We start from the raw sequence: 15,835 nt of genomic DNA, 5'->3' as shown, positions 1-15,835 counted from the left end.
AGAATGTAAGATCCTCAGCCAATAAGGATGAGGGTCAGTGATGGGAGGGGTATTTGCGTTAAGGATAAAAAGTGTTGACCCTGCCCTTTAAGGTGCTTCCTCCCTTAGATTGTCTGCTCCTTGGGTGTGACTCCTGATTCTCAGAACTTATAATAAACTTTGTTCTGCTCCTAGAGATCTCTCCAGGTTTTTTTTTATTAAATGGTGTCTGAACCACACAGAAGGGATGTGGGAAAACTGGGACACTGACACATTGTTAGTAGAGTTGTGAACTGATCCAATCATTCTGGAGAATAATTTGGAACTATGTCCAAAGGCTATCAAATTGTGTATACCCTTTGATTCGGTGTTGTTACTTGGATTGTTTCCCAAAGAGATAAAAAAGGGAAAAAGACCCATATGCGCAAAAAATGTTTCTAGTAGCTCTTTTTGTAGTGGCAAGGAACTGGAAACTGAGTTTCCATTGCTCATCAGCTGGGGAATGACTGAATAAATACGGTATATGAATGGAATGGAATAAGAAATGATCAGCAGGATGATGTCAGAAAGGCCTGGAGAAACTTTCAATGAACTGATGCTAAGTGAAGTGAGTAGAACCAAGAGAACATTGTACACAGCAACAACAAAGTTATATGATGAGTAATTCTGATGGATGTGGGTCTTTTCAACAGTGAGGTGACTCAGGCCAGTTACAAAGGTCTTGTGATGGAGAGAGGCCTATGGGGACTGAGTATGGATCACAATGTAGGATTTTCACCTTTTTGGATGTTTGCTTTTTTTCCTTTCTCATCCCCCCCCCCCTTTTGATCTGATTTTTCTTGTGCATAATTGTGGAAATATGTATAGAAGAATTGCACATTTTAATATATATTGGATTACTTGCCATCTAAGAGAGGGGGGTAGAGGGAGGGAGAAAAAAAGTGGTTTTACAAGGGTAAATGTTGAAAATTATGCATATATTTTAAAAAAATAAAAAGCTAAAAAAAAGTAACTAATTACCTATAAGATATATAGAATAAATGAAGGTAGGGGAAGGCCCTGGCAGCTAGAGATGGAAAAGGAAGGTAAGTTGAGCTGACTCTTGCAGGAAACCAAAGGAATCAAGAGGCAGAGGTAAAGAGCAGAGCATTTCCTGGGATGGAAGATAGCCAAAGACTCAGTGTCCTACTCAAAGAACAGTAAGGAGATCGATGTAGCAGGACCAAACTGATCACAGAGAGGAATAAAGTATAGAAAGCTTGAAAAGGTAGGAAGGGGCAAGGTTATATCTATCCTTTGTTCTTGAAGGGGACCAATGACAACATGAGGGTGATGTATGGACTTATATGTGAACTGGATATGAGACAGGGTTGTGCTAAGTCAACAGACTCATTCTCTCTTCCAGAATCATCAGAGTCCAGTGGCAAGACAAAAGTCAAGGTCATTGGCAATGGCCTGGAAAGAAGAGCCTTGAATGCCGAAGGATAATATGACACAAATAGGAAGGCAAGGTTGAGGAAGCACCTTGAGAAAGACTGGAAAATGATACTGCATAGAGATATTGGTTTTCCATCTCTGATGATATAAGGCAATATGTCAGCAGATGTGTAATAGTCTCATTCCCAAAGGTACTCCCTTACAGTGCTCAAAATGGTAACCCATTTATACCTCTTCACTATTTGTGTCTTAGTCCATTTCCTCCCATAGAGAGCCTTCAAAAAGGTACACCTGTCATGCTAGAGTTCTAACTTTAGGATTTAGAAAATTCCATGGGATGTTTATCATGACTTCACATATTATGTGTCATATTGCTTGTCTTCTCAATCAGTGAGAGGGGCTAAAGGAAAGAAGATAATTGGGAATTCAAATTTTTTAAAAAATGAATATTAATCTAAAAAAAAAAAGATTCTGTGGGTTCCAGTACAGGGCTTGAGCTATCTAAAAATTACCCCATTTCCATTACATGACCACCCATAGCCTTTTACAATAATACATGTCCCAACACTTTTACAATGTTTCTTTTCCACGGATCATCTTTGTATTGTAATAAGCTGTAGCTTACTTAGACATACCACAGTCATTTGGGTAACCTGCAATTTTAACTCTTCAGAAATGTCATTTTGTTTTCCAGACATAATAGCAAACAGTGTGGAGTCTTTGAAAGTGGTGTCCAATTTCTAAAAACATAACAAAGCCCCCTTCTTCCGCTTAAGAATTCAATTCTGTTCCCAGTCTACTGTGCATCCAGTGTCTGTCCAAAGTATATATACACTGTTTAAGTAATAATGTTTGGACCACTAAAATACATGCCATAATCTTGGGCAATAGACATTGTTCTTCCACTTGGTTTTTCTTGCGTGGTTTTTTAGACTGATCTCTTTGGAATGGTGGTACATCTCTTTGAGGAGGCCCTTTAGTACTCTGGGGCTTGACTAAATCAATATAATATCATTCCCAAATAGAAAGAAGTGTCTAGGGTACTTTCTCATCTATGGGAAACTACTTTTTTCTTGAATCTGACAAAAAAATTGGTGAAAACACTTTCACTTGATGGGAGTCAGAGAAAACTCAAGGAAAAGAGGTCAACTGATTTGGTCTGTAGGAAAGGAAGAATTTCAGCAGATTATTATGGGAGAGGGAAAAGCTCACTGAGATAATGGTGATATTCTATCATATCTCTGCATCCCAATTTACTTGCCCATCATCTAGTTGATGAGTTAGTGTCCAGGTTTTTGCTCCTACAAAAAGCATTGCTATTAATCCATGAAATCTTTTTTTTTTCTGTCTTTGACCTCCTCAGGTTTCATACCTTATAGTAAGATCTATAATTTCAAAACACTTCAATCCTGTTTTTGAAGTTAATTCTTTTCTATCACATTACAATGCAGTTTTCATTCTGCTGTCACTTTTAATCTTTACTGTGTTTGGTACTCATTAAGGTCCTAAGAATCCCTTTTGCCACTTACCTTCCTTCAGCCTATATCTAGAACTATATCTAGTTCTGCCTTTCCTTCCACTGTGAGTGAATTTATAAAATAAGGGGAAGCAGTAAGCAGCAAGGTAGCAAAATGGGGAGTATTGGGAGTCAGGAAGACCCGAGTATGTGACCATGGGAAGTTATTCAATCTTTTTCAGTCTGTTCTGCTATCTGTAAAATGGAGAAAATATTAACACCTACCTTTTAGCATTACTATGTGGCTCAAATGAGATTATACATGTAAAGCATCTACAAACCTCAATATAGAAATGCTAGCAAATATATAATATATAAAATTATAATAATCATAAAATTAAATTAATATAAATAAAATACATAAACATAAAGAGATGCCAGCAAAGAGAGGGAATATCTGAAACTTCGATTCTGTTTTAAAGTCTTTTCTGTCCTTATATTCTCTATTTTAGTATCCCTTTCAGTACTGATAGTCTTTATTAGTCTTGATATTGCAAAGTACAATTCCATAGTGGAAGAACAGAGAGTTCTTCAGAGGAGTTTCTGGGCCAAGGAGAACCAGGATTGAGAAACAACAAAGAACAGCCAAGATGCAGGGGGAGTAAATCCCAACCTTATTCATCAATGGTACACAGTACTGGAAGGGAAGAGGAGAGAAGAATATGCATTTATTAAGCATTATGTGCCTAACACTATGCTACTCTCTTTACAAGAATTATCTTCATAACCCTGGGAGGTAGGTGCTACTATTATCCCCACTTTACAGATGAGGACACTGGAGGCAAAGTTTAAGTGAATTTCCAAAGGTGACAGCTAATAAATGCCTTAGGCTGGATTTGAACTCAGGTCTCCCAGATTCCAACTCCATTTGCCTTTAAAATGCTATATTTGAGAGCTCTAAACCAGTGAAACACATTTTTTCTTTATTTTTAATCATTTAAGCTCTTAGGACCCGTTAAGCAGTTGAATTGGTCAGATAGTTTCCCTTCCGGCCTTTCATCAAAGAAAGGCACAGTGAGACCACAGGCCACCTGACTGCCTCAGTCAGGAGTGTTCCTGAAGATGGCAGGAATGAGAAGCAGCTCTGGTTCTGTCTGAAGAGCACCACAGGCTTCCAGGCTGCCTTTCACCACAGCCAACTTGCTGGCTGGACAGTTTGATCATTCTAATAGGCTGAAGTTACATGATGTGTGCCATGGTGGAAACTTTTTTTTTTGGCTGAGGCACTTGGGGTTAAGTGACTTGCCCAGGGTCACACAGCTAGGAAGTGTTAAGTGTCTGAGGCTGCATTAGAACTTGGATCCTCCCGATTTCAGGGATGGTGCTCTATCCACTGCACCACCTAGCTGCCCTCATGGTATAAATTCTTGGGCTGGAACCCTAAGGAAGACCCACAACTGCTTCCCTCCCACCCCACTATAACCTTATTAGAATCCACTTTTTAAAGACTGAAATCAAGTAGGAATTAGCAGCAACCCCTCCCACCAACTCCTGGACCCACTCATACCAGCTCTCCCATCAGCATGCACCACCTTCCCTGGAATACCAAAGACCCTTGAGCTCAATTTAGGCAGCACTTTTGTCCCTCATGCCTGGAACCTACTCTATCCTTACCTCGGGGTCCCTTTCTTCTTTTAAGTTGCAGCTCAGGCACTATCTTCTGTCTTTCTGAAGCTTTCCCAAGATCTCCAGCCACTAGTGCCTATTTACCCAAATTCCTTTGTATTTATTTACTTTGCATATTTTTGTATTTTTAACTTTATTATTTATCCTCTGTTTTTTATATGTATTTGTTATCAACTCCATTAGAACTCAAGTTCCTTGGGTGTGGCAATTTTCATTCTTGCATCCTTAGTATGGTGTTTAATGTGTTATCTGTGCTGTGGTGTCCAGCATGGATTCCAGAATGGGTTAAGGAGACTGATAGTAAAGAGAGACTAGTTTTTGAGAAAGCAGGCGTATAGGAGAAAAAATCCTGAACCCAGCCAGGTTTGTTTTTATTTTTTAATCCTACCACTGCCCAAAGGCAAGCTACTTCCCCACTCTGGGAAACATAATTTTTTCCTCTGTAGGGAAAAAAAAAAGTAACTGGCAATGATCAACCACAACTCCAGAGGACTCATGATGAAACACACTTGCCCATCTCCTGATAAAGGTGATAAAGGGACTATAGAATGCTTTTTTTCCTTTTTAAACATGGCTAATGTGGAAATTTCCTTTGCTTGAAGACATTTATAACATTTTATTTCTTTCTCCATAGGGAAAGGAAGGAAGTAGAGAGGGGTAGTGGAAAGAAAGAAGACAGATCTTCAATTGCAAATAAAATTTAATTTTTAAAAAAGTGATTGGAACTAAATAGGTTTCTGAAGAATGCAAAGGCCTACAATAGAATGCTCTCTATACCTTTGCAATTGTTTTGTTTTCTTTTTCTTTTCTTTTCTTTTTTTTTGGGGGGGGGAGGGAATTAAAGGAGGGGGAAAGCCTCACTAAGACCAAGGCAATCTGCCTGGGATATTGCCTGGCTAGTTTTCTCCTGATTCAGGTGCCAGTTCTCTTCAAAGGAGTACCTCTCTTATCTAGAACTGTGCTGGGAAAAGCCAGAGAATAATAATAATGACAATAATAATGGCATGGGAATCTACTTTGCCCAACACTTTTTAGCAACAGAATGCTGGACTTAAAATTCAGGAAGAGCTGGTTTCAAATCCTGCTTATATTTTAAGAAGTCTGTGACCATGGGCAAGCCATTTGTCCTCTAGGATACATCAAATTCCCATCTGCAAACGAATTCCTAAAGAACCAAAGGATTTTGTGAGACAATACAATACATAGAAAGCACTTGACAAACTTCAAAATGGTCGGTCATTTTTTTGTTTTAGTTTTCAAAGGTGCTCCCCCTCCCTCCTGCCCCTGCACTTCACTGTCACATTACTTTTTCCATTTTATAGCTAAAGAAATTGAGGGGAAGTGGTTTATCCAGTCTCCAGTTGGAGAGAAATTGGAAGAAGGGGAGGAGGCAATGAAGGAGCGAGGAAAGGTGGAGGGTAGAAGAAAGAGGAAGGAGAAAAAGGGAATGGGGAGGGAAGGAAGGGGAGGAGAGAGAGGAAAGAAATGAGGAGAAGGAGGAGGAAGGAGAAAAAAGGAATGGGGAGGGAAGGAAGGGGAAGAGAGAGAGGAAGGAAATGAGGAGAAGGAGGAGTCCTAAGTCAGGAACTGAGTTCTTTTCACTGTCCAAATCACACATATGATTTCAAAGGTTCATAGAGAACTCTACATTAGGACCTTAGAAGTCACCTGACCCAATCCTCTCCATTGGGAGAAGTCCAAGGTTATGCAGATAGTAATAGAGCCAGTCTAGGCCTCTTATTTTACAGATGAGGAAACTGAAGTATGGAGATTAAGCAAATTGTTCAAGAATCCAGAAAGAAGAAGAGAAGTAGGATTTGAACATGGATTTTCTGGCAAAGTCTCTACCAGATGCCTACCTCAACTTCTTGCCTCTGCATTCCCTCTGGGACTTGGGAACCAAATGCACATCTGGGAGTGGCCCCAGGCTCTGCTGGGGAGGGAGAGGGCTGAAGGCTGACAACAGAATTCTAGGAAAGGGAAGGGGGAGAAGGATCTTTCTCTTCCCTTTAAAGCTGCTCCGCCCACCACACCGAGGGATTGGGTTGAGAAACCTCTGAGGAATTAAAAACCACCAAAGATACACAGCTTAGTTCTCCCCACTGAGCTGGAAGGGGCCCTTATTTCCCTCAAAGTCAGCTGGCTGGGGCAGATTAACTCTCGGCTCAGTGGATTTGACTGGCAGCCGGAAAAACTGGCAGAGCACAGGACACCGCAGGAGGTCAGCTGAGTCAGCTTTTCTACCTGTCAGGAAATCATTCCCCACCCCACCATCCCCAACCCTCCACTGTGGCCAGCCCCTGGCCTGGGCCAAACCACTATCACAGGGCAGTACCACCAACACTCCTCGTGCCTGCCTCTGTGCCGCCCATCCCCAAGAAGGCCACCTTCATCTCTCTTCCTTGTCTTCCTGGTTGTCTGTCCGGCCCAGGGTGCTCCTGTGCAGAGATACTGTGAAGCAAAATGTCTGGCCATCACCCAGGAACTGGGGAAAAAAGACTGGACCTGTAGTCAGCTCACCTTTACTGAATTCAGAAATCAAAACCGAGCTTGATTTTGAGATTTAGAAGAAGGTGATAACAAACTCATCCTTGGGTATTTATCTAGTGAACTTGCTGATAACAAAATAAAGGAGATACATCAGCATGTCTGCAGATGTGGCCTCTTACACCCCCCTTTCCTGCTCCCAGCATGCCTTTGTAATACAGGTTTATTCAGGAGCTGGCTAACTCTGCCAAGCAGAACTAAAGACCGACTCTGAATGGTCCAGTTGAGATGAGGGTAGTAGGCACATTCCTTTATACAGGAGAGTAAACAAGCTATCTAAATGCATTTTACAACTGTTCTGATCTAGGGTATGAAAATCCCATGTACTTCTGACTACATCAGATAATCCCACACACCTATGAATATATTGGGAGGCAGATAAGAATGCAGAGGAGGCTGAGTGCAATGTGGCTCACTGACAGTATGTAGGCATGCTTAAGGATCCACCAATTACTCTGAACTTTTTTCTCAGACAAGGGGATGTGAACCTGGCTCCATGATCCCTCTAAGGTTCAAGAATAGATTTCAGGGGAACTATGAACTTAGATTGGAAAACATAATATTTTTACTAAGTTCTAACTGAAATTTAGCATTTCCTCCAACTACACATTTATTTTAAAAAGCATTATTATTGTGAGAAGGGGCCCCCTCACTTCACCAGACTGCCAATTTTATATCCTCCAGGATATAAAATGCTTTAGACATTGTCTTCAAGGGCTCTGGTGGAAGGGGCCATGTCTGACACCTCTAAAGCCCTAGATGGTTACCAGTATGTAGTGGGAGGGGGAGGACAGGACTTAACCCTAGGTCATTCCATCTCTGAGGAGAGCTGTCTAACCACTGCTTCTATTGCCCCCCACACTGTTAGGTAGGCACTTTCCAAATGCTAACTGGGAAGAAAAATGCTTGTGGGATGTTGAATCAATGAATGTAAAAGCTCTGCTCTACTTGGCTTCACACCGGTACCATCAGCCCTTCTGTGAACTTGGCATGCCTCATTTAGAAGGCTCTTTAGAGAGACTAAATACATTTATTCCATTTCCCCTAAATACACGTGCCTATCTTCTTATCTGCGCCCACCCTAAAACCTCCATCTGCTGAAGCTGTTCCTCCACTGAGACCTAACTGGAAGTCAAGCTCCTTCAAGAGGCATTCACTCATTCATTCATTCACTCCCTGAAGCAACCAGTCAGAACCTGTGCCACACTCAACATTGGTCCGGGGGGCATCCTCTGCTAAAATCCGCCTTTGCACAGGTGGGTCTTACCATCTACCTAAGCATGAGCTCTTTGAGGGAGGGGAGGACCAAGGCTAGGTGACCTGAGGAACTTGTCACTTTGCCCTTTGCCCTCAGGACCACAGAATTGGTATTGAAGAGCTGAAAAGGACAGCAGGATCTCTACCCTGTAACTAAACATGAATTCAATCAACTATGTCCTTTGACAAGCAACATGTCCAGTCTAGGTCTGAAAGCCCCTACTGACTTAGGCACTTGGGATTTTTCCAGGCTCTGTGCCCTCCACTCACAGAGGAGTTTAGGAACCAGTTTTTGGAGCTTTATCAAGGGAAGGTTAAAATGACAATAACTAAATCAGGAAAACAGAGTGCTAATAAAGTCACTTCAGGGAGTTCAGAAAAAGGAGAGATCTGTAGTGATTAGAAAAGAGGTGGTACTTTAGGAACAGGCAGAGTATCAGAAAAGGCATCCATCATTGCCAAGGTAGGAATGAGCAGGAGGCATTTGGGGAAAAAGACTCAAAAGGGGGCCTGAGATAGTAAGATTCAGTCCTGGAGTCAGAGTATCTATTTTGTTTTTGCAGGGCAATCAGGATTAAGTGACTTGCCTAGAGTCACACAGCTGGTCAAGTGTCCAAGGCTACATTTGAATTCAGGTCCTCCTGACTCCAGGACTAGTGTTCTATCCACTGCATCACCCAGCTGCTCTGAGCACCTGGTTTACAACTTTGTTTCAACACTTCAGCTGAAAGCTATTAGTAAGGCAAAGTGCTGGGCTTGCTGTTGGGAAAATTTAAGTGAAAATTCTGCCTTACATGCTTACACTATGACATGGTTTCCTCATCAGTAAAATGAATAAGCTGGGCTCTCTAGTAAAATGAATAAGCTGGGCTCTCTAGCCTCTAAAGTCCTTTCCTATTCTAATTTTATGATTCCATGATGTAGTAGGTATGACAGTAGATGGGTCACGTTGTCTCTATGAAATAGTTTCTCTTTTGTAAAATGGAAATAGGAAATTTATGGGATGTAATCAAAGCAGCACTTGAAGGAAATTTATATCTCTAAATGCTTACATCAACAAAATAGGAAAAGATTCAATGAATTGAGCATGCAACTAAAAAAAGAACAAGTTTAAAACTCCCAATTAAACTCCAAATTGGAAATCCTAAAAATCAAAGGAGAGATGAATAAAACTGAAAGAAAACCACTGACTTAATGAATAAAAGTAGAATCTGGTTTTATGAGAAAAGCAATAAAATAAGCCATATTAAAAGAAGTCAGGAGGACTTGAGTTCAAATCTTCCTAGGTGACCCTGGGCAAATCACTTAACCCCAACTGCCTCAGCCAAAAAAAAAAAAAAAAAAGAAAGAAAGAAAACCAAATTACCAGTGTCAAAAATGAAAAGGATGAACTCACCACCAATGAAGAGAAAATTAAAGCAATTATCAGGAGCTTTTTGCCTAATTTTGCTTAAATTCACATTTAAGCAAGAACATCATTATTTTGCCAATAAATCTAACAATCTAAGTGAAATGAAAATAGAAGAGGAAATAGAACATTTAAATAACCCTATCTTTAAAAAAAGAAATTGAACAAGGAATAAATGAACTCCCTAAAATGGAAATAGGAAAGTACATACTCCTCTAAAAAAGCTACTCCAGAAACATGACCAGTTATAAGCTAGCCCTTTTGGTTGAGATCATGCTTGCCTTTGGGAGAAATGAATCTGAATAAATTGTGGGACAGATTTTGGAGGATTCTGAACAATAGGTTCAAGAGTTTGACTTTATTTAGTTGACAAAAAATTTGTAGAAGCAGAAACTTACAGCAAATTCAAGCAACCAATCAAACCATCTTAATTAACAAATAAGAAAACTGAGACCCATAGACAGTAAATGACTCAATGAAAAGAATGGTTTTAAGCATCCTCTGAAACACAATTCTTATTAATCAGCCAACCAATAAATTTTAATTGAGGGTCTACTTCATGTTCCATTCCATGCTAAAAACTGAAGAAGCTATCAGAATAAAATATGTCTCTGAGTCTTAAATTTTTGTCTTGAAGACAAATAGCTGACCAAAGTCTAATTGGATTCATACTTTGTAGCTAGGGAGGAATATGGGGTCAGATCCTCAGATCCATTATCAACAGACAGGGATGATACACCTATTATGCAAAAAGAACACTTACTAGGTGGTATGGATACAAAAGTTATAATCCTTAACCCACCAGATATTTATTATTACAAAGACAAAGTTACACATACCAATAATAGTGCAAAGAAGTCTATTACTGCTAGAGAGGAGAGTAGGTAAGCACAATGAAAGCTCAAAATACAGAGATCTTCCTATGTGGTGAGATAGGAGCAAGATTTTGAATAAAGCAAAGCAGTAGGGGAAGGGGGGAGGAGTCCATTCCTGGCACAGAACAGGGCATGATTAAATCAATTAGCATTCACCTTTTGAGCTCAAGGGATTCCAAAGGGGAAGAACTGATTTTGGGAGAATTGGGATCTCCGAAGAGTGGAACAGGGAAATGTGTTTAAAACAATGTTTGTGGAAGAGTAATATGATGATCATAGTAAAATGGATTGTGAATTATTGAAAACAGATAACCAATTAAAAAATTACAAAAAACTAGCCTAGGCATGAGGTAGCAACTGAACTAGAAAACTGAACTAGAAAAAAGTGGAATGGGGAGACATATTATTTCCTACTTACAGAATCCAAGAATGCTAGAGTTGAAAGGAACTTCAGAACAGAGACTATCAGACCTGGAAGAGCCTTTAACACATAAGATTCAGCTAGAGGATCTTAAAACATAAATTAAAGTTTGAAAGAAATCTAAAGAAGTAGACCCTCAAAATGAAGAAGTATTTCAGAAAATAGAATAAGAAGGAGCCATAAAACATGGAATGTCAGAGATAGAAAAAACCTTAGGACACAGAGTGCTAGAAGAAAGGTTTAAAAGGAATCTGAACTGGAATGGGCTTTAAAAAAAAAAGAATCTGGATTGAAAGATGCCTGAAAACCATGAATTATGGAATTGGAAGAGTTCATGTAACCCAACTTTCATTTAACAGCTGAAGAAAATGAAGCTAAGAAAGGGAAATGAGAAAACACTTAATATCACATTTAGTTCTCTCCCTGAAAATCCAGAACAAAGTTAAAAAAAAAAATCGCCACTTGGAAAATCAGGAAAATTCACATTTAAGCAAGAGCACCAAAGGGAGTTAGATGAATGACAGAGTGAAAATTGTAACACTGACCTAAAATACCTGAGTAACTCAATGATGGCAAAGTGCAGAATCAAGGGAAACCTACAATGCCTTTGGCTGAGTATGTCCTTTCTCCATGTTGAAGCCCACATGTATTTATTGGAAAGTTGAGTTCATGTACTTCTGATTCATCCATACTTAATTCATCCTTGGGCTAGATTGTAATAGGCCTTTGATGTAGAAGTAGTCTTAGTCCATAAGTCTCTTTAAGCCTTTGTTTAGCCAATAGTAGATACACTAAAATCTCCAGAAATGAAAAATGCAATTCCCGATTGGACTTTGACTCTCAAAATGTCACATGAAGAGTGAGATCTCTAGAGATAAGCAACATAAACAGTGACTCTAGGCAGCAAAAAGAACAATGGGCAGTACTGGAAGATCTGGATTTGGGTTAGCCCGTAATTCACTGTGCATACTTTCAAGGGCAATTTTGTCCCCAGATCTATTTCCTTACCTGTAAAATGGGGGAAGGTGGTGGATTAGACACTTTCTTTAAAGTAAAAAACATTACAATTAATTTAACCAGTATCAACCAATATGTACATTTCCTCATAAAATAAAGAACAAAAAAATAGGATTGTCTAATCTACTGTAGTCAAATTAGATCAAGGATCCTCAACCTTTTTTGAACCATGAAACCCTTCTCAGCATGTTTTAAAATGTATAAGGTATACAGAATTCCAAAGAAAATCAAGCATAGTACAATAGTTATATAAAAAAAAATTTAAGTTCATGAATTCCAGATTAAGAAACACTGGATAAAATGATATGGAAAGTTCACCCCCTTACCTAGACATGCTGCAGTCCAAGGCCCCTTCAAGTTCTTAATGTTCTAATCAGAAATTAGTGAAAAATAAAATACTAAGCTGGATACTAAAGTCTCAAGTCAACAGTAAAGTATATACAACTTCTTGTGGAAAAAGCAACATGATACAGAATGATAAATTTAGAGTAGAAAGACCTAAGTTTAAATTCCAGCTCTGCCACTTGTGTGAGGTAGGCAAATCTGTGGGTCTCAGTTTCCTCATCTATAAAAGGAGAATGTTAGACCAGATGGCCTCCAAAGACTTGAAAGAGGCTCCAAATCAATGGTCCTCTTTTCCTCAAGGCTTTAACCTGAAAGCACTTCTGCCTTGGTCCTGCTCCTAGCCTGTAGAAGTACAGGGACTCCTCATCAACACACTCTGTTCAGTCCCAACCCAAATTTTAATCTTCTTGTCTCTCGAAATTGTTAGAAAATGGAGAGATCTTTAATCCAGGACACATAGATAAGAGGATCAAGGCCTCTTCTTCAAACCTTTTATTAAACACTTAAATAAGGCAGAATTCTGTTCAGTGGCCACTCAGCCTGGGGAAAAGACTTAAGAAGGCTCAGATGGGCAGATGCCAAAGAAGAGACTGGGCCAAGGCCTGCAAAGAACAGAAATCTTTGAAAGAGGAGCTCTTGGATTTACATATAGATATATAGTCTTTAAAATAGGGTCTCAAATGAGAGAATCCCCACTATACATGGTAAATGCATCATTTTTTTGTTTCAGATTCTGGCTCTCAGGATGCTAGCAGTGAGATCCTCCCCTGCCTAATTTCAGGTTAACTCTGTTCTGTAATTAGACTGCTGATCTTGGAAATTTGAGAAATGGGAGTCCTAGAGGTAGGGAAAGGAGGAGTGTCACCAATAGGCTTACTTTCTCCCTCTCTCAAAGGTTTAAATATTGGAGACATGGCCTATGTGATGAGTGGTTCTTTCATGAATCATGAATTTTTGTGATAATTGTATTGGCCTTCCTTGTACATATAGAACTGTGATCCTTTAAAACACCACAGCTCTCGAGCTGTTACAGAACAGGCCACAAGGATAAACAATTTATCCCTCTGAACCTTCTTCCTTCATCTTCAGCAGAAACACTCCATGCTGGCTCGAACACGTTCCATCTCACTCAGGAAGTTATAGAACTGAGGCAGGGTTAATTCTAGAGAAAGAAAACTAAGTGTCAGATGTTTCCAATTTTTATAGACTCCTCAAAGGATTATTTTTCATAAACAGATTTTTTTTTTAATTTTCACTTCTAGTGAACCTATAAATACTGAAATGACAAAAAAAAAAGGGGGGAGGGGGAGAAAGGTCAAAATCCTATAAAAGTAAAAAAGTGGCATTTCCACAGGATTATCTTTAATGGTGTTCTAAATGTTTTCTTTCCTATTTTTTAAAATACCTTTTTACTTTTCCAAAGATAGTTTTCAACATTCACCTTTATAAAACCTTGTGCTCCCAATTTTTCTCCCTCCCTCCTCTCCTTCCTCCTCTAGACAGCAATCCAATATAAGTTAAACATGTGCAATTCCTTATTACTGTTCTGTAAGAAATGACCAACAGGATGATTTCAGAAAGGCCTGGAGAGACTTACACGAACTGATGCTGAGTGAAATGAGCAGGACCAGGAGATCATTATATACTTCAACAACAATACTAGATGATGACCAGTTCTGATGGATCAGGCCATCCTCAGCAACGAGATCAACCAAATCATTTCTAATGGAGCAGTAATGAACTGAGCTAGCTATGCCCAGAAAAATAACTCTGGGAGAGGACTAAAAACCATTACATTAAATTCCCAATCCCTATATTTATGCACACATGCATTTTTGATCTCCTTCACAAGCTAATTGTACAATAATTCAGAGTCTGATTCTTTTTGTACAGCAAAATAATGTTTTGGTCATGTATACTTATTGTGTATCTAAGTTATATTTTAATATATTTAATATCTACGTCATCCTGCCATTTAGGGGAGGGGGTGGGGGGGTAAGAGGTGAAAAATTGGAACAAGAGGTTTGGCAATTGTTAATGCTGTAAAGTTACCCATGTATATATCCTGTAAATAAAAGGCTATTAAATAAAAAAAAAAAACAAAAAAAAAAAACATGTGCAATTCTTCTAAACATATTTCCACATTTATCATGCTGCAAAAGAAAAATCAGATCAAAAGGGATTGAAAAAAAAAACTCAAAAAAGAAAAATAATAATGAAAAGAAGAAAACTTTGCTTTGATCCATATTCAGTCTTCACCATTCTCCCTCTGGATGCAGATGGCCCATTCCATCACAAATCTATTGGAATTGCCTTGAATTACACCTCACTGTTGAAAAGAACCACATCCATCAAAATTGATCATTACATAATCTTGTTGATATTGTGTTGTTAACAACTGTGTGTTGTTACTTGTTACTATTCAATGGTCTTTTGATTATACTCTAGTCAGCATCAGTTCATGCAAGTCTTTACAGGCTTTTCTGAAATCAGTCTGCTAGTCATTTCCTATAGAGCAATAATATTTCATTAATTCATATACCATAACTTATTCAACCATTCTCCAACTGATTGGCATCCACTCTATTTCCAGTTCTTTCACACTATAATAAAGGCTGCTGCCTTTAAAAAACACGTTTTTTTCCTTTTTTATGATCTCTTTGGGATACAGACCCAGTAGAGACACTGCTGGATCAAACGGTTTGCATAGTTTTATAAGTTCTTTGTGCATAGTTCCATATTGCTCTCCAGAATGACTGGAACAGTTCACAATTCCACCAACAATATATTAGTGTCCCAGTTTTCCCACATCCCCTCCAACATTTATCATTATTTTTTCTTGTCATTTTAGCCAGTTTGAGAGGTGGTACCTCAGAACTGTCTTAATCTATATTTCTCTAATCAATAGTGATTTAAAGTATTTTTTTATATGACTAAAAATGGATTTAATTTCTTCATATAAAAATTACCTGTTCCTATCTTTTGGTCATTTATTAATTGGAGAATAGCTTGTATTTATAAGAATACAATTGAGTCAATTATATATTTTAGAGATGACACCTTTATCAGAAACTCTGGGTGTAAAAAAATCTTCCCCAGCTTTCTGTTTCCCTTCTAATCTTGGCTTCATTGGTTTTCTTTGTAAAGAAAACCTTTTTAATTTAATATAATCAAAACTCTCCACTTTGCATTTCATAATGTTCTCTAGTTCTTCTTTGGCCATAAATTCCTTCCTTCTTCACAGATCTGAGATAGACTCTCCCTTAAAGTCCTAATTTGCTTATAGTATCACCCTTTATGTCTAAATCATGAACCCATTTTGACCTTATCTTTATATAGAATGTTAGGTGTTGCTCAATGCCTAGTTTCTGCCTTACTATTTTCCAATTTTCTCAGTATTTTTGATC

At 38.7% G+C, this 15,835-nt stretch overlaps 1 protein-coding gene across 5 annotated transcripts in view; it reads right to left on the bottom strand.

Annotated features, from left to right (window-relative positions):
- Positions 1–10,113: 10,113 nt before the first annotated feature.
- The window catches only part of COMMD7 (COMM domain containing 7), a 36,340-nt gene continuing 30,618 nt past the window's right edge, over positions 10,114–15,835 (bottom strand). For 4 of the 5 annotated variants that reach the window (XM_012553624.3, XM_012553626.3, XM_003757012.4 and 1 more), the window contains one exon: positions 10,114–13,590. In XM_012553624.3, the coding sequence (XP_012409078.1) occupies positions 13,514–13,590 (77 nt within the window). In that variant the 3' untranslated portion in view covers positions 10,114–13,513. The remainder of the gene's footprint in view (positions 13,591–15,835) is intronic. The other variant, XM_031954100.1, reaches the window with a different exon arrangement.

The sequence above is a fragment of the Sarcophilus harrisii genome, chromosome 2 (genome assembly GCF_902635505.1).
Source record: "Sarcophilus harrisii chromosome 2, mSarHar1.11, whole genome shotgun sequence".
Lineage (NCBI taxonomy): Eukaryota > Metazoa > Chordata > Mammalia > Dasyuromorphia > Dasyuridae > Sarcophilus > Sarcophilus harrisii.
The sequence above is the reverse complement of the archived record's forward strand: the minus strand, read 5'-3'. Positions and strand labels throughout refer to the sequence as shown.